The sequence below is a fragment of the Bos indicus genome, chromosome 13 (genome assembly GCF_029378745.1).
Source record: "Bos indicus isolate NIAB-ARS_2022 breed Sahiwal x Tharparkar chromosome 13, NIAB-ARS_B.indTharparkar_mat_pri_1.0, whole genome shotgun sequence".
Lineage (NCBI taxonomy): Eukaryota > Metazoa > Chordata > Mammalia > Artiodactyla > Bovidae > Bos > Bos indicus.
In genome coordinates, this window is record NC_091772.1 from 34478211 (window position 1) to 34502091 (window position 23881).

At 44.8% G+C, this 23881-nt stretch overlaps 1 protein-coding gene across 17 annotated transcripts in view; it reads left to right on the forward strand.

The window, feature by feature from the left end:
• Nucleotides 1-23881, forward strand: part of ZNF438 (zinc finger protein 438) — a 216643-nt gene that overhangs the window by 189855 nt on the left and 2907 nt on the right. For all 17 annotated transcript variants that reach the window (XM_070800930.1, XM_019973152.2, XM_070800929.1 and 14 more), the window contains 3 exons: nucleotides 4383-4466; nucleotides 14759-16535; nucleotides 17883-22193. In XM_070800930.1, coding sequence (XP_070657031.1) covers nucleotides 4383-4466; nucleotides 14759-16535; nucleotides 17883-18501 — 2480 coding nt within the window. In that variant the 3' untranslated portion in view covers nucleotides 18502-22193. The remainder of the gene's footprint in view (nucleotides 1-4382; nucleotides 4467-14758; nucleotides 16536-17882; nucleotides 22194-23881) is intronic.

Sequence of the window (23881 nt, forward strand, 5' to 3'; positions counted from 1 at the left end):
TTGTTCTGCCGAGGGAGCCTGGTGACAAAGAATGCGGCTGTTTGGACAGTTTGCTGTCACGTCCTGAGTTCATCAGTTTTACAGTTACATCCTCTGTCCCATCAATGCATTGTGTGCAGAGGTCAGCAGTGGGGAAAAGGCAAGTGACATCTTATTACGAGCAGGAAAAGAGAGTGGGGAAAGCCTCCCGGGTCAGCAGACTGTACTTTGAGAAACAGTACTCTAGAAAAATTCCTGCTTGGTAAAAAGAGGATGTTCAGGCCCATAAGGATTAGGATTTCACGCAGGCTCATCCCAGCAGCGAGTGAAAGAGCCAAAGCCAGACCTCTGCTCACGTCTGCACATGTAATCGACTTGCTCCCCTGAAAAGGTCCCCACCACCACCAACCAAAAAAAGAAGATTCTAGTTCTGTCAAGTTCACTAAAGGTATAGGACTTACCACATGAGGAATGTGGAAGTTCTTTCAGCATTTTCAGACATTTTCATTCAGTTATAATATTCTTCAATGACCTCAATTTTGGAAGCAGATGGAATAGAATTTGAAAAAAATCTGGAAAACTTAAAATTCTATCTGAAATTATAAATAATATTCTATCTGAAATTATAAAAAGTAATTAATGACTTTTTCCTTTCATTTTTGCGCATATTAAAAAAAAAACCTCTTATGTCAGTGCCTAAAAGTGTTATTAAATAGACTGTGTAATTAATGATTTTTAAAAGTTTCACTTTGGTGTAAACCTAGGCTGTTTGTTCACCAGAAGCTCTGTTAAAGAAGGCCACCATGGAGTTTGGGATTGACACATACACACCACTATGAATAAAATAGATAACCAACAAGGACCATATAGCACAGGGGACTCTGCTCAGCACTCTATAATAGCCTATATGACAGAAGAATCTAAAAGTGACTGGATATATGTATAAGTGACTCATTTTGCTATATGGAAACTAACACAGCATTGTAAATAAACTATATGTCAATGAAAAATTTTAAAAAGAAAATAATATAAAAGAAGAAGGCCACCACCCTAGAAGAAGCCTGGCATTCAAGCACATTGTGAAGGAACTCTTTCTGTGTAAATTTCCTTAAAAGTCTTAAATTTCCTGTAAATCTCCAGCAACCATGCTGTTAGAAAAGGAAGCTCTTTGTCTCTCCTGATGGTTACGTTCTCTGATTGGAAAAAGTTGAAAAGACTAACTGTCTCAACATAGAGATGGATGGTGTGGCACTCACAGTCATTGGAGGAGACTGACATATTAACAGAGTCATCGGCAAACCCCTTCATACATTCAGTGTGTTGAAATGGAAGGAGAGCAACTTTGGGGCCAGACAGACCTGGGTTCAAACCCATCTCTCCCCTGCCAGCTTGTGACTTGCCAGAAAGATTAAGTGTCTGCATCTGTGATCCAGAATACTATGATCAAGAGCTAGTGGAAGATGAAGTCAGATCGTACTTTGAGTACCGAATCTGACCCATGATGGAGGGACATTTTAGTCCTTCACTAGGGGGCTTATGGTTTAGGGTAAGGGAAGACGCCTGTTGATAAGTAGAAACAGGGAACATATTATATACTCTACCTGTGGTAAGAGTTCTCAGAAAGAAAAGAAAGGAGATAGGGCAGTAGCTTGAAAGGGAGAGACAGCCCAAGGATTATTTACAGTTGTTGATTTTGTTTGTATAGTTTTGTATCCAGCAAAAGCACAGGAGAAAGCAACACAGTGTAGCTAAGAGCTATCAGGTCGCTCATCTAGTAAATAACACATTGTATGATGGCCGTGTACCAGACAGGAACTGGGGGCCAAGGTCCTGACAGTGAGCTTACCTTGTAGGAGGAGGAGACAATCTCATTATAAAAATAAGTGCTGTGAAGGACAATTAAAGTAGAGAAAGAAAAGAGCTGTGTGTGTGGCTGAGCACTGCCTTTAGGTGGGATGACCGGGGGAAGCCTCCTGACTTCAGGGGTCTCACTGATGGTGAAGAAGCCCTGAGGCCACAGAGGGGCCTGGAGACACGTGTGGGTGCAGCACAGCATTGGGAACACCCCATTTCCTGATTCAGTTCAGTTCAGTCACTCAGTCATGTCCGACTCTTTGCAACCCCACGAACCACAGCACGCCAGGCCTCCCTGTCCATCACCAACTCCCAGAGTTTACCTAAACTCATGTCCATTAAGTCAGTGATGCCATCTAACCATCTCATCCTCAATCGTCCCGTTCTCCTCCTGCCTTCAATCTTTCCCAACATCAGGGTCTTTTCAAATGAGTCAGCTCTTCACATCAGGTGACCATTTCCTGATACTAAGGCATATATCGTTTCATCTATCGTGTTGCAGGACTTCAGATGAATGGTGCATATTTAGAGCAATAGAGATGCTTGCTCCTGACCCCCTACCCCAGAGAAGATAGACTTATTTGTGTTGTATCATTAAAGAGGGGAGTGTAGAAATAGGAAGAAGAGACAGTGATCTCTCTGTTCCCTACAAGGTCTCAGACACTTTAAGCTGCTATAACAAAGTACCATGGTCAGAGTGGCCTCTAAACAGCAGAAATTTATTTCTCAAGTTCTGGAGGCTAGAAGTTCAAGATCAGGTTCTAAATGGTGAGAGCCCCCTTCTGGGTAGCAGACTGCCATCATCTCATATATCCTAATATAGCAGAAAAAGAGGAAGAGAAATCTCTGGAGTCCCTTTTATAAGGCATTAATCCCATTCACTAGGGCTGCACCCTCATGACCTACTCATCTCCTAAAGGCCCCATCTCCTAATACCCTTACACTGAAGGTTAGAATTTCAACATGTGAATTTGGTGGGGGCGGGTAGCGGGGGTGGGGGGGAATGAGTCACCAATATTCATTTCATTGCAAGGTCAATGCCACAATCACTGACAAGGGAGAGAGATGGGGATAGGGTGGGGTGGGGCAGAGGGGTGAGGCTTCAGAAAGGCAACAGGAACAACCTGGCTGGTCCCAGTGAAGAACTGAAGGAAGTCTGTTAGGATAAGAAACAGACTGTGGAATTGGTCTGCAGTCCGAGACTGGAAACCTTGCATTTATGATGTTGTCCAGTGTTCACAATGGCTCGGTTTCTCTGGCTCCAGGCAGTAGGTAGTGGGAGCGGAAAGTACAGGGTGGGACCAGTCAGGGTAAGCACTGTTGAAAGACACCCATGGCATTCTGGGAGTATCCGTGGATGATCAGGCATGAAACCTGATCTGGACTGGGAGTATCTACCTAAGCACACAAACCTACAGAGTCTCAGGGAAAAGAGAGCAGGTGGGTTGTGTCATCATTTCATCCCCTCAGGGAAAATGAGTTAACTCTTACACGTTCCTAACCTGGAGATGAGAGTAAATGTTTCCTTCAGCCAGCTCTCTAGTTGTATCCAGAGAACAAGAAAGATACTGACAGAGGAGAAGCTGGGCAGACTTCAAAAGAAAAGGAACCCAGATTGGTTCTATAGCTTTCAAACTCTGATGCCTTCATTTTTATTCTTTATTTTTTTAGTGATTCAGGTCAGCATCAGCTGAACCTCAGAATCTGTACAGTATATGTGAGTTAGCCCACACAGAGCCAGGCTGGTCAACCTCATAGAAATAGTTCCCTGCATACCCAGGATCTCAGTGTCAGCAGTGTCTGGCACTTCATTTTCTTTCCAGAGTCAGTATCACAGGTGGTCTCTCTGTGTTAAGGTAAGATGTGCCTTGATTGAAGAAATGAGAAACCGTCAGTACTTACTAATAAGCAGGAGTTTCAGGGAATAATTATCAACATAACTTAGAAATACATGGTGCTGTACATTTGGACTTAAAATCATGAACTATTTGACATAAAAGTTGAGATATAGAAAAACTTGCATTAAAAAAAAGTCCTAAAACTTTGTGAGTCAAGGATAAATCAGAAGTGAAGATAGAACAAAACTCTGCCATAAAGCAGTGGAACCATTATTTCATTTTTTAAAAAATGCAGTTTGTACATTCTTTAAAAAGGTCTGTTCTATATACATACACCAAATCTACTTTTGTAGTAATGGTATAAAGATAAGAATATCCTTGTGGTTCCAGCCCCTTGCTTTTAACTATACTGCAGTTGAAACATTGTGATCTTCACCACTTCAGTTGCATAACCAGGGTGTTTTGACCAAAGTCAAGCATAGTCTGCACACACCCTAGTTTGTTTCAACTGTCTGCATGTTCTGATGTTGAAACCCTGTTCTTTCTGTTTATCCCACTAAGGAAAAGGTTTTCTTCACCAACTGTCATCCCAGATAGTAACTGTTCCAACTGATATTGAAATACAAGATGTAAACAGAAGGGGTCCGTTTTTAACTTGTTGGTGGAAGATTTCTTGCCCTGAGAGACTAACTCACTAAAGCTCTTTTGCAGGAGATGTCTCCCTGCTCCCCAGCCCTGTGGAGAAACTGCTGACTCAGAAGATGTTGGAATCTCCTGGAAAGACAACCTGTACAGGTATATTTGTTTCTGGGAGTTTGGACTTCAGATGAAATTATGTGCTGCTTTTACCGTGATGAACTTCAGTGAGCAATGCCTTCTCAGATTCAACTGCATATTTACAATTCTAGTAATATTAACAATGAAAAGAATAGTGGGGAAATGGGCTTATCAAGTATCTCACAAGTTGCCTTTGCCCTGCTCTGTATCCCCCAGTGATCATTAGCTCTTAGTTAAATTCTGATGCTGCTCAGTCATTTTTAGATTTGGGTAAAGATACCAAATCGACTGTTTTATAATAGTGAATGAAATCTTGTGAACACTACAGGTTTTTTTTGTTTGTTTGTTTGTTTTGCGAAAAAGAGAAATAACTTCATCTTTCTCAAAGCATTAAAAATAAGACTATCTCACAGAGTTTTCAACTGTTTTTCATCAGAGGCACTTGAAATTCATAATAGTTCCCCCTAGAAATAAGGACTGATAAAGGGGGGCTTGATTAAAATGAAGGGGAAAGTCACTGAAATCAAGCATTATTAAACCGTATTTTAAATGATAGAGCTTTTTAAATTTTCTTTTTATTTGGGACATTAATTATATGATTTGAAAAGAATAATTACCTGCTTGAATTTAACAAAAACCACATTGTGTAACATTTTTTCTCATGTTAATATTTTAGGTAATTGGCTTTTAAACTTGTTCATAAAGAATGCTTGTTTTCTCCGACTTTGTATTTGTTCGATTTTATGGGCTGTAGTTCCTCTTTGGGTGCCAAATTTTTATTTCTATACACAAGCTATCTTAAACATATTTCTTAATGATTTCTCCAGCAAAATACTGAAATTCACAAGCGCTTTCCAACTTTGGTTGCTCTGCCCACACCCTCGACCACTCACATGTTTTCTCTCCCAAAATGAAAAACTGCATGTCCGTCGCTCTCACCCTTCTCCCAAGATGTAACCAGAGTTCCTAGTCCCTGTCCCTCACAGGACCCCTGAGACCTGGGCTTACCCCACGCCCTGAAGGTCTACCAGAGGAGGTGCTTTCTTCCCCGCTAAGCTGGAGAACAAGAGCAATTAGTATCAATAGTCAGTATAAACAAAAGCAGAGGAGAGTGGCCCCAGAAAACTACTCTTTGCAATGCACATCTGTTCACTCCTATTCACTAAATACTGTTAATCTGATTAGCACTTTATCAACTCCATGCAAAAATGGGGTTGGGTGGGGGAGCGGAACAGGCAGGGAAAAGAGAGCCTGGTAGGCTGGATCAGATGAAGCTGCCAGAGTGGGTGGCCCCAGAGAGGCAAAAAAGAAATGCTTTACAGGTTTACTGGGAGAATCATTCACAAGGAATAGTTATTTCTTCCCATTTCCCTTCATTTCCCTCTCAACAAAGAAATACACTTTTAAGGATTCAGTACTATTTCCACTGGGCTTCCCTGGTGGCTCAGTGGTAAAGAATCTGCCTGCCATGCAGGAGACACTGGTTCCATCCCTGAGTCAGGAAGGTCCGCTGAAGAAGGAATGGCAGCCCACTCCAGTATTCTTGCCTGGGAAATCCAATGAACAGAGGAGCCTGGCAGGCTATATAGTCCACGGGGTCATAAAGAATCAGACATGACTTAGCGACTGAACAGCAACAACGCTGTTTCCATACGATTCATGGTCAAGATTTGTGCTTTTTTTTTTCCCTCCCACCAAATATAAGTGTCAGGAGCCTCATACTTCTTGGCAAGAGAAAGTAGAAGACAGAGGACTTCCCTGATGGTCCATTGGTTAAGAACCTGCCTGCCAGTGCAGGGGACACAAGTTCAATCCCTGGTGCAGGAAGATCCCACCTGCCCTGAAGCAGCTAAGTCAGGGCACCAAAACTAGAGACAGCCCTATTGCAGCACTAAGGACCCAGTGCAGCCAGAAAAGAGAGGGAGCAAGAGTAGAAAACTAATGTCTACTGCGAAACTGACGTGTGGTAGGCCCCACCCTGGCACGTTTATGGATACTTTTTTCATTTAATCCTGACAGCAACCAGATACAATTATGCACACTTTATAAATAAGAACACTCAGGCTGAGAGTGAGTGACTTTCCTAAACTATGAGACAGAGACAGGAGTTGAACCCACATCTGTCTGAACCCCCAAACCCATGGTCTTCCCACTGGAGACTATGATGGTGGTCATTACCATGGATACAGCTTCCAGGCAGCAGGTAGAACTGGGAAGAGCCTTTGGTGTCACCTGGGCCAAGCCTTGAATTCCAGTCTGTTACCTGCTGGCTTTGAAATCTGTATCTATAAAATGCACATGAACAGTAATCCCTAACTCAGTGGATTGTGGGGATTAAAGGAGATAATGCATCCAAAGTATTTTGCACAGTACCTGACACATGAAATATGCCTTATCATTGGATTAATGTTGAAGAAATAGCATTGAATAGTGCTAGGAAAGAAAAGGATCTCCTGTGCTCAGAAAAGAATTCTCTTCCTTGCTAAGCTAGGCGATGATGAGCAAGACAGCTCTCAAAGCCCATGCTGAATGGAAGGTGCCAGGACATCCCTGGGGTGGCTGCAAGAGGGGAGGGAAGGGAGCTGGCTGGGACCTCAGTTCAGCAAGGGCAAGTGTACCGAGGAGGATGGACTCAGGAAACAAGATCACCAGGTGGGACTGTCTTGCTTTCTCATACAGTGTCGGATTTCCTGAACTAGGGGTCCTAGTAGAGTGATTCTGTGAAGTCTGAGTGCTGTGGATGTGTAGACTAGAGTGGTCTTGGCATCCTGAATCCTCAGAAACAAAGAACACTGTGCCTATGCTGCCAGCATGCTTTACAGCACTGTCTCTCCTGCCAGCACTCAACACAGCCCTGTGGATGGCGCCGCAGAGCCTGGAGGTGCCTGGGGGAGCCAGTGGGCGATGGCTCCACGTGTTTATGGGTTTTTCAACAAAATTAAATTGAGCTCCCCCCATGTTCAGAGGCCTTTCTTTCATCTCGGACTTCTCCAGGGTTTCACCATACTGGTTTTAACCAGAGACCATCCTGGGAAACAGTTTGAACCCCAACTGGAACTTATTATTGGAAAGCCAAGTGAGAGGGAGAACAGGGATGCCAAGCAATAAAACTGAAAATAGAGTTTCTCAGTTTAATACAATTAAAACCTAAACAAGCCCTAAAAGTTTGGGCTCTTTTGTGGCCAAGAGTGCTTGGCAGCACTCTTATTCTGGGCCTAGAGCCAGGGAGCCCTGTGTCAAGAGCAGGGACCCTCTTTCTCTACCTGTTCTCTGCTCTGGACTTAGCCATGGACCTCGGTGTCTCCCTAGATGGAGTGATGGTGGAACCGTGTCCAAACCAGCCAAGGGTCGAGTGGGAGCAACTTTGTTCAGAAGCAGCACCCTGCGCCTTGGTTCTGCGGGTGGAAATCAGGAAGTGAGTTATTTGCAGCTGTTGGAGAACCGCCTGCCTCATGTGCTTGTCTCTTAACACTGTCTGTACAGGGGCATGTTGTGAAGCAGCCGGATGAGGCTAGCTTGGCTGTGGGCTCATGGACCACTGACCTGCATCTTCCCTCTGCTGCCTCTCACGTGCAGCCACACCCATCAGTTAGACCTGGTGGAGGAGATGCACGCAGGACCCACTTGGTCCTTGCTCCAGACAAATAGCTGGCCGCCTTATTGGATTCCTCAGAATCCTATGGTTAATAATTGGTAAACTCAACTTTGAATATCTGCTTCAAGTGCCTCTTAGTTTTTCATCAGTTCTCTAATTAGTGGGCTGTTGGAAAGAATCTTTTAATGGTCATTGAAGTTTGGGGATATGACAAGCCATTTCTACTTTCAAATTTTTCCCCCCCTCCTTAAAATTTAGAGATAATACTATATTTTAATATAATATATAAATTATAATATACTGTAAAGTATCATATATTTTGGAGTTAAGGGCAATTTTGTAAATACTTTCCCCCTTTTCAATTAATTAACTTTATTAACTAACTTCATTTATTTGTTTATTATTTCTGGCTGTGCTGGGTATTCATTGCTGCACAGGCTTTTTTCTAGCTGTGGCAAGCAAGGGCTACTCTCTAGTTGTGACGTGCGAGCTTCTCATTGCAGTGGCGTCTCTTGTTGCGGAGCATGACCCTTAGGGCATGGACTTCTGTAGTTTTGGCTCTTAGGCTCTAGAACACCGGTTCAGTAGTTGTGGCCCACAGGCTTAGTTGGGATGTGGGATCTTCCTGGATAAGGAATCAAACCTGTGTCTCCTGCAATGGCAGACAGATTCTTCACCACTGAGCCACCAAGGAAGCCTAAAAATTTTCCCCTTCTTGAGGGGAGGATGAAGAAGTAGAAGCCCATTGTCCACATTAGAATCAGATGGATATGGACTTCAGCTGTTACTTAACTTCCTCAAGCTCTTTTTGCTTAATCTGTTAAGGGGGACAGTAATACTTATTTGTAGAGTTTGCATAAGGATTCACTTAAGAGACCCAGCACAGATTCTAGACCATAATAAGGACTCACTACCACCTCGTTTTCCTTTAATCCACAGTTAGATCAAATTCTCACCGACTGTAAATGTCACTCTTCAAAATAATTATTTTTAATACACTTAACATATTAAAAACAGCCCACATATAAAATCGTAATACTAAGTATTTGCATTGTAGAATTGTGAAAAATTAATTTTACTGAGTGAGCCTTTCATGTTTCCAGTTAATAAAAGTCCATGTTTAGTACCTGGGAGTCCTGTGAGCCTCTTTAACTGTGTTATGGGTAATTTCGCAGGATTTCCAGAAATGATGAATGTCAGTGGAAATTTCGACTTACCATTTAGTGCACAGTTCTCTGAAATCTGTGATTTAGTAGGTGACAGGTGAGGGGTTTTAGATCACACCATCTGGGAGAGAGGCCTTGTAAATGTGTCGTGGGATAAACCACTGTTGCAGCCGCATAGCTGAGAAAGACTTGCTACAATCGTACCATTTCAGTGTTTTAAAAAACTTCATGGCATTTTCAGCTTCTCTAAACACTCTTGTTGTTCAAACTCCTTTAAAAAAAAAAAAACTTGTGGTTTTATAGCAAACTGACCTTTATTGCAAATCGCTTTGTTTTACGTTTTTTAAGATTTTGTTGTTGTTATTGTGGATCACTTTTAAAGTCTTCATTGAATTTCTTACAATATCATTTCTGGTTCATGTTTTTGGTTTTTTGGCCTCGAGGCATGTCAGGGATCCTAGCTCCCTGACCAGCACCCCTTCATTGGAAGGTGAAGTCCCAACCATTGGACCACCAGGGAAGCCCCTGCCTTGTTTTATTTTAAGGAGCCAAATGTTGGGAGAGATGGTTCTCAGCACTTCAGTTGTCCTTGGGAGATAATGAGCTCTGATGCTTCCCAGGACTGAACCTTGAGGGGTGGTGATGCACTGCCTGTCAGATGACTCAATTACTTCTCTTAACCACTAGCAATTCTTATCCTTAAGTAGGCAAGGAAAGGAAAAACTTGAAATGTTCTCTCTGACATCTGGACATAGTCATTTATGAACAGACACACACTTACCCATCACCAACATCCCCAGAGATACTCCTTCTGCAAAATGGATCCAAAAAGGAAACTTTCATTTGCCTTTCATTCATTCAACAAATATTTATAGGTACCTTCTCTGTGCTAGGCATAGCGAATATTCAGTGGAAAATATGCATTCATCTCATCCTACCCTATAGTTACCCCCACCACTGTGCCTTTACCCCAAAGGCCACACCCCAAGACTAGTTTCTTTGCTTTCCTTTGAGAGATGTTCTGTGTATACACGGGGATTAGTTTGTGTGTGTCTCTCACTACTTTAAAAAAAATATCCAAGTGATAGTATCTCACACCTTGGAGAGTGTTATGTATCAGTCTAACTCATTCTTCTTTTCTGCTGCTGCTTAGTATCCCATTGCCTGATTGGCTGACTGTTGTATTTGTACCTGTATTAGTACTTTGTTTCTGTTGCATGGTTGGCTATTGTATTAGTACCCTCTTGCTGAACATTTGAGTAATTCCTAAGGAGTTTTCCCCTCTATTTTTATGGCCTTGCCCTCTTTTTCCTGCTATGATTTTCTTCTAATGCATCATTTCATTCCCTATCACCTCATCATTAATGATTCTGGGAGAAGGGACTCAACATCACCGTCATGATCTGTTCCACACCTATTCCATCTGTATGGAATTCCCAACAGATCCAGGCAAGTGTGAGTAAGTTCAGTTTATCCTGTAAGGCCTTATCCTTTCACCCCACAGATTTCTTCTGATTATTGATCATGAGGCTAATTGATACACTTTTCTACCCCCAGGATCTACCTCTTTGAATTTCAGGGAACCTGGGGAAAACTGACTGTGTGGCAGGCCCCTTACCTGTCACCCCGGGCTCTGTCATCCCAGGCTGCTCACCAATCGGTATTCTCCCATGCTGGGATTGCAGTTACCCTAAAGTTTCCTTTGCTCCGGGACCACAATCAGCTTCCTTTTCCTGTGACTGTCATTGGTCTTCATGTGAGATTTTATTTCCACTGTAATATAGGAACTTCTGAAGATTCGTTGAAGCATATCTACTTTAAATGTATCATAATTAGCCCTCTCCCTCCCTTCTGGAGCAGCTCAATAAATATAGCTGGCTTCATTGCTAGGAACCTTAACTGTCAGAAGATTGCTTTCTTATACTCCGTCATAAAACCTGGGGAGCCCCTTCCCAGCTGAAGTCTTTGGGGACTTTGAGGTGACCTTGACCACCAGTTGTTGCTTCAGCTGCATCTTTTGTTCTTTGTTATTTCTGCTCCTCGTCACACTGACAGAGCCATTCTCTGCTCTGAGGGTCAGTTTTTCCTCTTCTAGCTTCCTCCTCTTTTCTCTCTAATCCCCTTCTTTTCCCCTCTTTGTGTGTCTGTTTTCTTTAAAGTAATTTCTTCTTCAGAGCTTGCTTGTTTCTTTGTACCCCAATAGCATCATTTACCATTCTCTCTTATTACCTCCTCAGATGGTTAGTCATTTGGCCTCACCTCTCCCCTTTAACTTTAAAAGGTTTTTTGTTTGTTTGTTTTCCTTCTTTTTTAAAAAATTCATGGTGCTATCCTTATTCTGATGGTGGGCAAGTTAAATTGAAAAAAAGTATTCCAGAGATCTATTCTCTATTTCTTTTTTTAATTTTCAAAGTAATATGGCAATTTTCAGTTTGCCTTTAAATTGTGTTTTTCTTTCATTTACTGATCACTTTATTACAAGTATCACTTATAAATTTTACAAGTAATTATCAGATTTCTGAGTGTATCTGTAACCCTTTTCCAGGCCCTAAAGAGGTAAATAAACTCCCCATCATCAAGGAATTCACTTTTGTGGAGGGGGTGTGGGATGGGGACTGCAGACCATAATGTAATCCATGAGATGGAGCGAGTGTGCTGGAGGAGATGGAAATGGGAAGTGGGGCAGGGAGTTCAGAACGGGGCTACAGGTTTACTAAGGCTCTTCTCTTTACTAAGAGAAGAGTTCACCATGAAGAGGCTATTTGAGCAAAACTTGAAGGAAATGCTGCAGCCCTTACTGGGGATGATCTAGAGAAGCAAGTCAGGGTGGTGAGAGTGGCAGGTGTAAACCCTCTGGGATTCAGGTGTGTGGCCCCTGTGAGGATCAGCAGCAAGGCTGCTGTGCCTGGAGAGAACCTGGGGAGGAACTAGGTTGGAGCACTTCCAGGAGCCCAGGGCTCCAGGCCCTTGAGGCCCCTGCAAGGACTTAGGCTGCAGTCTGAGATGAAGAGCCAATTGGACAGACTTGAGCAGACAAGTGAGGTGTCTTGTGCTGCAATGCATTATTGTCACATATTGTATTTCAAGCGGACTTGAGACTAATTAAGGCCAGCATAGCCTTTCTTCCAGCTCTTCTTGCTATAAATACTGTGTATTCCATCACTTAGGAGTAGGAACTAAATAGAAATCACCCAGTGTTCCCTGTTCCACGATAGGTTGTATAGATGCAAAGACCATTGTGACTGTCAGTATAATTACTTAATAAGCTTTGTCACTTGGCAACCAAAAGCTGTCAATAATTTTAAGCTCTCTGTAAACTCTCTCAATCCTGGTTTAATGTATTTATTTACAGCTTACTTCAGTACTTCTTCTAAAAAGTTAAAAGGAGGTTTAACATGAAAGATGTTTAAATTTAAAAGCTGTGGAAATAGAACTTTAAAAATGAATTAAATTATGCAGGAAGATGAAGCAGATATAGCCAATCAGTTTAGGTGACTATTGTGAGGTGATCAACTAGTCAGTTTACCCATGAACTTCATGGTCACAAAGCCAAAAAGGAAAACAACAGATTACATAATTATCCTTGTCTAATTTTTCCAACCTTAACACAAGTCTTTTCCCTTCTTCCTCTAATGTATGCTATAATACTATGTGAAATATGTTTCTAGCATACTTTTTCTTCATCAAACAGTGATTACTGTCTAGAATAAGGTGATCAGTCAGTACATATTTGCTGAAAAAAATCATTTTTGTGCTAAAATTGTTAGTTCGCTCACTGTAGACATTAAAATCAAGGTGATTAAAATCATCAGATTGCCAGCAAACTAAGGGAAAAGCTGTATCATTTCATCTTTATACCTTTCACATGACATGACATGACATGACATGGCATGAAGTAGCAGGCAGTTGTATCCAACTCTTTGCAACCCAATGGACTGCATCCCACCAGGTTCCTCTCTCCATGGAATTTTCCAGAAAAAAATACTACAGTGAGTTCCATTTCCTACTCCAGGGGATCTTTGAACCCGAATCTCTTGCGTCTCCTGCATTGAGCAGGTGGATTCTTTATCAGTGTGCCACCTGGGAAGCCCTTTATACCCTTGGTAGTTCCTAAACAAATAGTTCTTCGATCCTCTTCCTATAACTCCAAAATTTAACAGACTCTGAAAACAGAAAATGTTATCAAAAGTTGGATATTAAAACACATTCAGAGGCAAAGCCTAAACTGAAATAAGAACTTTAAAAATCATTCCCCCCCTGCCCCCACCTTGTGAATGCCCATATATTTCACTACAGAAGTGGTAATAGGTTTAATTTGGGGTATTATGCAGACTCTGCAAGGTGTTATGTAACATCTGCTGTAAGCATTTATTACTTTTTTAAAATTTGAAACTGTAAATTCCAAAGCACATCTGGCCCCAGTGGTTTCAGAAAAAAACCATGGGTGGCAGCCATCTCTAGAAAAGTGTGGATACCTGGAAAACACAAGCTGACTGATACGAGGTACTCAGAAATGAGAAGTTCTTCTGCAGCCAGGACTCAGGAGCTTGAGGCCTTAGGGGAGAAAACCAATGATTCAGTCCTTAGAAGCAGTGCATGGAAATGTTTCCATAATTGTCCCCTCAGAGCGGTAATCATGGCTTTTTGGGTCAGCCTAATAAATCTCAAATATGAAGTGTTAGCCTGTCAGTTAAAATTGTTCCCATCGGTGTCCTGGAAGGCCCTTTTTGTGTGATCCATGTATTTTTTATGTTGTCTCTGTGTCTTTACTTATCACTCTGTATCTTTTTGTTTTTCTTCCAACATGTGTGTAAGGTGTCACATCAACTTTTTTAATACTGGTGATTGTAAAAGCACACATAAACAGTTTGAGAGGTGTGAGAAGAAATTCACAAGTCACACGGGGAAGCAGCCACAGAGCCAGCATTCAGTCTGGCATGCATCCCTGTGTGCAGGACAGATGGCGCTGCCAGTGGGTCAAATTTGTCCTAAAACCGAGTAAGAAAGGAGGTTGGTACAAGAAACGTTTGTTTCCTAACAAAGATACAGTGGGATCCAATATGGGCTTTGTGCTCACAGAGCATAAGTTTAATAGGGAAAGCAAGACATTTATATGAAAGAAATAAGAGTCTGCAGTAGAACATGCCAGAGGGGATGTAGCCCAGAGCTCAGGGACAGGGTGGGGAGCACTGGCCTGTAAAAATAAATTGGAGTGAGGTCAACAGGGAGGATGGACTTGCAAAATACAAAGACAGTCCCAGCTTTCAGGATGCTCTGTGTTCTGTAGTAGAGATGAACAAATATAAATTACTGTGGAAAGTGGTGAGTGTTATGACAAGGGCCGTGGAACCCTGGAGAATAACAGTCATGAGTCCCTGGAAAGGTGGGCAGGAGCTGACCTCCATCTTGAGGAACACTAGCTCTGCACCCATGGGCAAGGTTGGGTGCAGGGATGCTTCCGGGCAGAGGAGATGGTTGGTTGCTTACCTGTGCTCTCAGCACAGGACAGTGACTCCAGAGTGCCTTTTTATGTTGTGTTGTCCTTGCAGGTGAACCAAATATCCCTCCTGGGGCGATTCACAGCGGGAAAGGCCTGCAGAATAAGAGTCAATTTAGAACCATCGCTCCAAAGATTGCGCCCCAAGTCTTGGCACCCAGAGTGCTGCCGGGCCCGGTGCCTTCACTCTCTGATCAGGCGAATCCAGGCCCTTCCCTCGGCTCCAAGCCCCTGGGGATGCCCCCACAGAATTATGCGCTGATGCAGGTGGCCGGCCAGGAAGGGACCTTCTCGCTGATCGCTCTGCCGCACGTGGCCTCAGCTCAGCCGATCCAGAAACCCCGGATGCCTCTGCCCGAGAACCTAAAGCTGCCCATCCCCCGGTACCAGCCCCCGAGACCTGGCAAAGGAGTCAGAAAGAAGCCAGAGCTCGAGAGGGGCTGCAGCAAATCTGCCCAAACCCAAGCAGCCCCTCCCCCACCTGAGCATCCTGAGCCCCCGCACAAGCCCAACCCACCCAAGGTGGCACCAGACCAAGCCCCAGCTGCGCTGACCAACAGGAGTGGCCACCAAGACCCCGGGCCTCCAGGGACCAGCAACCATGGAGGTTGGACTCCTCCTGCCACCCCAGCACTGGCCACACCAGAGGAGCCTTCCGCCGAGCAGGGCCTCCAGAAGAGTTCAGGAAGAGCGAAAGTTCCAAGCAAGAAAACCCCCAGGAAACCTTCTGCTGTTGCCAGTGAAAAACCTCAAGAACCGGTCGATGCCACCAAAGCCATTTTGTCATCACCAGGCGTCATTGGAAACGCGGTCCAGGTGCCCTCTTCCGTCCCCAGAGGTAAACTGCCCATCCTGCCCTACTCGAGAGTGAAGACCACGCAGGTTTACAGGAGCGGAGCCACCGTGAACACTGCGCATGTCCCCTTCCCTGGGCTCAGGACTGCCCGAGACCAGACGCCCTCCATCCCGGAAGGCTTCAGTGCGGCCCCACAGGTGGGGGACAGGGGACCTGCCCCACCGGCTCCTGGGCAGAGCCCCGGCAACAGTGCCTTCTGTCAAGCCACCAAGCCCGACCTTAACCATAAAACAAAACTGAACGGTGAGACAGCGAAGAGAAGAGGAAGAAAACGCAAGGGCCCAGACGAACTTTTGACATTTCAGGGGAAAAGGTGGAAATGTGTCCTTAGTTGTAAAGACAGCAAAGCAAGAGTCAAAAGTGAGCCCCAAGAATCCAGGGACCAAAAACCGGAGGCCGTGAAAAAATACCGGAGCATCATGCCCAAACCTGTCCCGGTCCTGCCAGCCCTGGCCTTGCCCCCAGCCACCCTCCAGCCCCCGCCACCCGGGAGCCTGGGACACATGTCTTTCGATCACTCCCTGGCCCCCAACCATCTGGACTGGAAGGAGGACGGCCAGCCCCCAAAGCCAGACTCTGCCTTCAGAAATGGGTTTTCCGGCCTCAGGAAGACTTGGCACAAGTGCCACGTGTGTGACCACCCCTTCCCGTGCAAGCAGCACCTCCGCGAGCACACGAGCGCATCCCCGGACAGCCGGCCCTACAGCTGCCGGCTCTGCAGAAAGGTGTACAAGCGACGGGGCAGCCTGAGCGCGCATGTGCGGCTGCACCATGGGGATTCCCGGCCCAGGAAGCTTGTGTGCTGCGAGTTCTGCGCCAAGGTGTTCGGCCACGTCAGAGTGTACTTCGGCCACCTGAAAGAGGTGCACGGTGTGGCCATCAGCACCGAGCCCTCCCCCTGTGAGCCGCAGCCAGGGGACCTGCCGAGGACCAGAGAGCAGACCCCTTGTGAGGTGGAGGGACTGGTGGACAGGTGAGTACGATGCGGGGTGCTGGCCAGAAGGAACTTTAAGATTCCAGATCAGGGTCGGATCCCACATTCCGGAAGGTGAGTTTGGAAAGACAGCCCTCAGATTAAGATTTCCGAAGTTAACTGCTACCACTTAACCTCTGTTCTGTGAGGAATGGCCTCATTTCTCTTTGGTCTCTGATCATTCATGATTTTTGACCAGCTTCATTCTCCATCAGCCAGGGCACAAGGGCCAGCTTGAGGGATGCTGGAGACATTCGGGCATGAGATTAATTTTGCATCTGAAATATGGAAGAGTAACTTAACATCTATGGTTATGGTCCTTTTGACGAGTAATTTCCCCCAAACTTTTATGCCCACAGAATGTATATTGAAAGAGCATCATTTGCCCCAAAACTGGCATACCAGCTGGTGGGGACTCAGCCCGTCCAGGGCAGACCTGCCCCTCAGCACTTGGTCTGTTTCCCCCTGAGGCCAGGTAAGCTGTCTCCTACATGGTTGCCTGTGCGGTGCTTTTTTCCAGCACTGTAAACAAGGCAGCTGAATCATTTGAAAGCCTGTCAGGTGGGTCAGAGAGTCCTGAGTAAATCAAGGAAGCACCCTCAGTCTGTCCCTTTTGCTCTGAGTGATGGAGGGGGTTTCTGTAAGATGCATGCACATCAGTACCATGCACATCAAACGTCTCCCAGCACTTTAGAACCTCGGTCCCTCATCATCACCAGTTGTTCTGATGGTTCTCAATGCTTTCTGTTCACTTTCAGCTCAGTCTCTCATAGTCACTAAAAATAAGCTACACCAGTCCTGTTTCTTCCCGGCTTTTCTGGAGTTTCTCTGTGTCTCTTTATGCATTTCCATTCCCTTTTAGATACCTGTGCCTTTTCCTAAGGTACATAGCCACCTCCCCCAAAGAAACCTCACTTCTGAGTGGTTAATGGAGTCCGTTTGATTTTTAGGTAAACTGTGCAAAGTGCATTGGGTGCTTGGGGTTAGGAAGGTGGGGACAGTCATCTCAGCTGGACCCAGTGGGTTCCTGCAACACTTGGTACCTCTTGCTCTCCTGGTGGGCACACCTGTTGCCATGGTAACCAAAGAACAGTTAGCTCTTGGAGGAGATGCATAAAGGGGGACCCTTTTGTGAAGTGGCCCTGCCAGCCTGGGAGGTGTGAGGCCCCACCACACAGGCCTGACATTGACCTTCTCCGGGGCCTCTGTCTCCCACACGGTCTCTACTCTCCCTGCCTTCAACCTCCTCTTTGGTGCATGGTGTATATGTCTTAGAGCCCAGAAGGCCAGGAGCTGTTAGGAGAAGTTTTTCAGTGAGGTCTGACACATTCTCTCCCCCGTTTCCAGGGAGACCAAGTCCAGCCTGGAAGAAGACCTCCTAATGAACCAGAATGACGAGGCCGGGTTCCAGATCAGATGTGGTCGCTGTCAGATCACTGCTCAGTCTCTGGCTGAAATCAAGTTCCACCTGCTTTCTGTTCATGGTGAGGAAATCCAAGGCCAGTTGCCAGAGGAGAGCTCACCCTCCTCCGGAAGCAGACCAGCTCACGGAGAACTAACTAAACAGGCTGCTCCTTTCTGGAAACGTCCTGAGAGAAGGAAGCTGCTCAGGCATCATCCCTCAGCTGTGGAGCTCTGTGCAGTCCCCAGACTGAAAAGACAACTGTACCTCCATCATCAGAACAACGTGGAAACCCTCACGAAACAGGAACGAGCCCAGCCAGGACCCAGTGAGCCCAGAGGCGACCCCCAGGGCCCCAAGTGTCCTGGCCCCCAGGCTGCCCTCCCCCTGCCCCAGTCTGGCTTTAACTGTGTCCTTTGTGTGCAGATACTAGGAAGCAAAGAAGAGCTACTTCTGCACTGGGAGCGGCAGCACAAGTGTGAGGACCCCCCCAAACTGTGGACAATTTTCAGCACGCTCTCCAGCCAGGGAGTTGTCCAACTTTCCAGCAAAACCGGAAAATGAAACACGGGGTCAGGAGTTAGGAAGAGGTGTGCGCTCTCAGCTGCCTCTGTTTCGTGGAGGTGCTTAAACACCAAAATCCAAAAAGTTACGATCAGCATTAAGTAGCAGAAGTGATTTTTGTACATAGTCTTATTTTATTATAGAATATGTATGTACATATGCTCTTGATGCATATTTTTCTAACATATACAGTTTTATTTGAAAATCCTATGTCCTCTGACTTTTATTTCAAATTCAATAAAAAGATAAATTTGCAGACTGAAATGAGGTCTATTAGGCTGTCCTTCAGATACAGTTTTTAGCAAAAATATGTGTTTATGTGTGTGTGTGTGTCCTGTGTTCATTCACATATTTTCTGTTTAAGTAGATTAATGTGATAAATTTCCAGTGGGCAAAACATTTCAGTCTCAACCCTGACATACTGTTGATCTGTATCAAATTCTCTGGTTTATTTGAATATGCCATGGAGCAGCATAATTAATAAGGTTCTCATCTATCATAATTGAAAATCCATGTTTTCAGGACTTTGACTTTTTAAAATTCTGTTTTCTTAAAAGCACATTCCCCTGAAGATGAGATGCCAGTAAGTCTTTATACCGACAAAGTGCTCCCTATCAAAGTCATCAGACATTTTTTAGGACTTCAGCTAATAGAGAGACCACTTTTTTGGGTAAAGAGTTATTCTCAAAAGGTCTTTTGAGGCAGAAAATTTACAACCCGAGGAATGAACAGGGTGCTTCAGCCCAGATGCCGAGGTGTGAGCTGCCTCTCCTCCCTCCCCAGGAAGTGCTGTCGTTCACCTGTCAGTTTTAGATGTAACTGTGCCTTTCAAGCTCAGATTCTCTTTGAAAGTCAAGAGTAAATGATTGCCTCTTAAATTCCTAGGATATTAACTAGAATCAGAAAAATCACTGTCGGAAGTCTCTGGCCATCCTGACTGCAAAATTGTTTTCTCGGAATGGGGGAATTGGAGCTCTCAAGCCATTCACGTCCCAGCCTTTGGCTGAAAGCGCCATACTCGTGGCCAGCCCAGTGCCCAAGGCTGGGCCAGGGCAGAGTCATAACAGTTTTCTGTGTTAAAGGAAGTTATCTAAACCGAGGAAGAACTAAATTCTAATTGACGAGCTAGTAGATCTTAAGTTATCTTTCTTAGTGTCTCATTTTGTTTATTTTTAATTGGAGGATAATTGCTTTACAATATTGTGTTAGTTTCTTCTGTACAACAGTGTGAATCAGCCATAAGTATGCACATATCCCTTCCCTCTTGAGCCTCTCTCCCACCCACTCCCCATTCTACCCCTCTGGGTCATAACAGACCACCACCACCATCGATCACGCTCTACCTGGTCTTAGATAATATCAGACCTATGCTGTGTGGTTTAAGAACTCAGTCACAGGACAACTTTACCATTCAGCACAGCATCTAGTTTGTTTTTGGAAGAGTGGTCTCGAAAACAGTAAAAAATGAGATCTACCATGAATACTACTTGAGTTCAAACCAAGAAACTTGAGTTTAGCTCTAAAGTGGCTCTTCAGCCCCTCTAAGCAGTGTTTTTGAAATACTGGCCAAGAAGGCCTCGGGCAGAGGACGGGTCTGGAGGATGGTGGGGGCAAAGGTGCGGGGACAGAGTACATCCACCCCGTATGTAAAATCGAAGTCCCCGAAGTCGCAGGGACTCTCTCACCTGTGGCCCATATTCTTGCAGTGAGGGTGAGACAGCAAGGGCTTAGACAGCCTCTGGAAAGAAAGAGAGGGTTAGGTTAGGACGGGGCCAAGAATGCCGCTGGGGAGATGCAGTTGGCTTATCGTGAAGTCCTCGGCCAGGCTCCCCTTCTCATCAGGGTGCTCCCTGAGTTACACTGGGAGTAGCCCAGTACCACCAAGGAGTCTCTGGCCCTTAATGGTGACACTTCCTCCATGGGAATTCTGAGAAGAGGGCGTCTGACTGAGGAGGTGGGAGAAAAGAGGGAATATTTTAGCTAAAGAACTTTGGAGGTTGGCCGTCCTTGGTGGCCCGGTGGCTGGGACTCCACGTTTCCAGTCAGGGGGCCCAGGTTCGATCCCTAGTCAGGGAACTAGATCCCGCGTGCCGCAATGACGATCGAAAACCTCGTGCAGCCAGGATAGAAAAAAGAACTTTGGCATCAGCTCAAATTGACCAGCCAGGCGGAGGCCTTGCCTGATAAGCCTTCCTAGGGTGCAGCCGTGTTGCTGGTGCATCCCTGCCTATGTACAGAAACCAAAGCCAGTAGCATTTGGAAGGTGCCATGAGGCTCACTGCCTAGGACTTACCTTTCTGGGCTCTACTACCCCTCCAGTAAGATAGGAGCCGTGACCCCACCTCGAGGCATCCGTGGTGAATGGTCAAGGCCACACATGTAAAACGTCAGGCATATACTCCGGCCAGGGAGTAAGTGGTGGCTGATATTTATTATTCTTTTGGCCTAACTTCCAGGAAGAGGTATGTAACGCCCCAGAAGGATCATGTAAAACAGCTCAGGTCAGCCTCCTGTCCAGAATTCAAGGACAAAAACAATGGAGAACCGCAGAAATCTGCATCTTTAAAAAAGTGCATTTTAATTTTTAAATAATCAGACTGGGATTTGGATCACATGGAAGTTTGGTAAGTGTCTATTTAATCAGTGAAATAAGTGAAAATGTTAGTTGCTCAGGCCTGTCCAGCTTTCTGTGACCCCATGGACTATAGCCAGTCAGCCTCCTCTGTCCACCGGGATTCTCCAGGCAAGAATGCTGGAGTGGGTTGCAATGCCCTCCTCCAAGGGATCTTCCAGACCCAGGGATCAAACCTGAGTCTCCCGTATTGCAGGCAGATTCTTTATGGTCTGAGCCACAACGAAGCCCTTTTAATCAGTACCAAGAGGCAAAAGTCACTGAATTATTTCTATTCCAAGCTGCACGTCGGCCACATATTCCCTTTATGGCCTCCCCTGGCCCTGATCCAGCTGTCAGCACAGACCCCACCCAGTGTCCTGATCTTGACAATGGACTTGTCATGTTCCCATGCTGGACCATAAACCTCCTGAGGGCAGGGACTGTGTCTTTGCTCAGCACATAACAAGGAACACTGCATGATATTTGTTGAAACAATGGATATGTGAGCAACAGCAACACAATCACCCCTTTCCCTTTCTATGACTAAACCCAGCTTCAGGAGCTCCTGAACTCACAGCCAGGAAGGCACAGAGGCAAATTTGGTCTTAAAAGCAGCACATTCATTTCACTTAAATGTCTTTTGCTTCTTGGAAAGTTGTCCTGGAGCCAACAAAACGAGAATTATTTTTTTCTTTTTATTTTGGCCCTAAATTATTTCTGAAAGTTACAGTGGTTTAGATTTGTATTGTTTTATTAGCTGTCACTTTTATTCATGTCCCCTTTTGTTTCTCTCTCTTTCTCTGGGCCTCTTCCGGCTCGAGCTCTGCGTCTCCTCTCTTAAGCTGCTCCTCATATGGAAAGCTGTCTCTTCATCACCACGCCGTAAATAATCCAACCTGGGTGCGTTCCATTGTCTTCCCGGCTCCACACTCCCTCCCGCCTCCAAGCTGCCCAGCTCCAGTTTTCTGTGGCCCCAGTAACAGGGTTGTTGGCAATAAATGCTCGGCTTCATTTATTTATTGGAATTCTCAGATCTGGACTGGTTTGCTCCATTCAAGCTGCTGACATGCTTTGTTAGGTACGTATTTTATAGACTCCCCTCCTTTGCACTGAGCTCTAAGAAAAAGGGCCCCAGTAAGGATGAAGTGGGATTTAACAGATTTTTAGCTTCAACTTTATACTGACTTCCCTGACATTAGAGAATCGGCAGCTTATCTGGGCTTGGAGTGCAATCCAATACATATTTGAACCACATCCACCTCTTCAGGAATGATCCTTGTGGAGGTGAAATGTTTATTGTAGCTCATATTTGGTCATGGTCATGGTAATCCCCATAATAAAAGTAGAACCTTGGTTTTGCAAGCATATTTTAAACTTGTGTTTGGATGTTAGCTGAGTGGTACATCACATCTTCCATGCTCTGAAGTGTGAGAATGTTTCAATGTGTTGCCTTAACCCTAGGAGAAAATTCAAAATCTACTGAAGGAAACCAAATGTGACAACTAAAAGAGAGGTAATGGTTACTTGATCTAATTTTGATGTGAAATATTTACCCAAGTTTGGGGTGTTTTTTTCCCCCCAATGAAACTTGCTTGCATGTTCAAAATTGCCCGCTACACCTTGCGGGTAGTTTAGCCGTAAAGAATTCACCTGTAATTCATCCTATTGGATGGCAGTTCTTGCCTCTTTTAGTATGTTCCAGAAACAAAATTGCAAGCAATTAGCATCATAATAGATTATGTTTTGATAAATCAGCCACTAAGTACTACTCAAAAATGAAAGATTCTACCTTCTGTCATTAAATAGGAATTTAATCTCCAGCCAGGAGTTGCCAAGAGACTATCGTCAGATGTTCTAAGGGCATTTTCAGAAACAGCAGTGAACTTGATCTCATTATTGCCTGAGTTGTCATGCAGATCTTACTATAAAATTCTGGCCTCGAAGGAGACCAGGACCCTCCCTAAGCTCTGGCTGTTTCTGGAAGTAATCTCTAAGAGTGCGCTCTTAGGAAACTAACATACTTCCTTTTCCTAGTCTAATCGAAATTAAAGCACCATTAAATTTTTCCTAAAACACTGAGTGAACCAAGCCTTTTTGATAACGGTTACAATTAAGGAAAGTTAAAATATCCAAGAAGACTAAGGTTTTTGAATGGTATTGAATGTGAAACGCTGGGGTAGGGGGAGTTGGGAGGGCAGCAGTGTAAAGACGTGGCAGGAGGAACTTTCTGATGATGAAAGGCCCAGTGGGGTGCTGTAAGGGAAGTGGGGAGCCTGGATCCAGAGTCCAGGCACCAGAATGGCACTAAGAGTTTGGTACCACTGCCACAGAACAAACCAGATTTGATGTCTGTGTCTATCAAAATGATGTCCAATGTCGGTCAAAATCATTTTAAAATGCACAGATCTTGTGATCCAGGGACTCCAGTTGTAGGAATCTATCCCACAGATATCACTGCACAAGTGCACAGACAGATATGGACAAAGAAAGTCACCCACCGTTATCAGTGAGCAAAGGATGTTGGAGCCATCAAGCCAGCATCCACCGCAGCCTCCCCAGTGATGCACCCCGATGGGATGGAGAAAGTCAAGATAGTGGCCCTAGACAGCTAAAGTGCATATCAAAGGAATGATTTCAGTGAGCCCAGACCTTGCATCTTCCCATACAGAGAGAAGTGCTAAACTCATTAACTTGAGATGTCTGGTTTTCTTCAATTAACAGTCATCATTGGATATTCTGACAACCTGGGTTTGTTTTTGCTCTTGT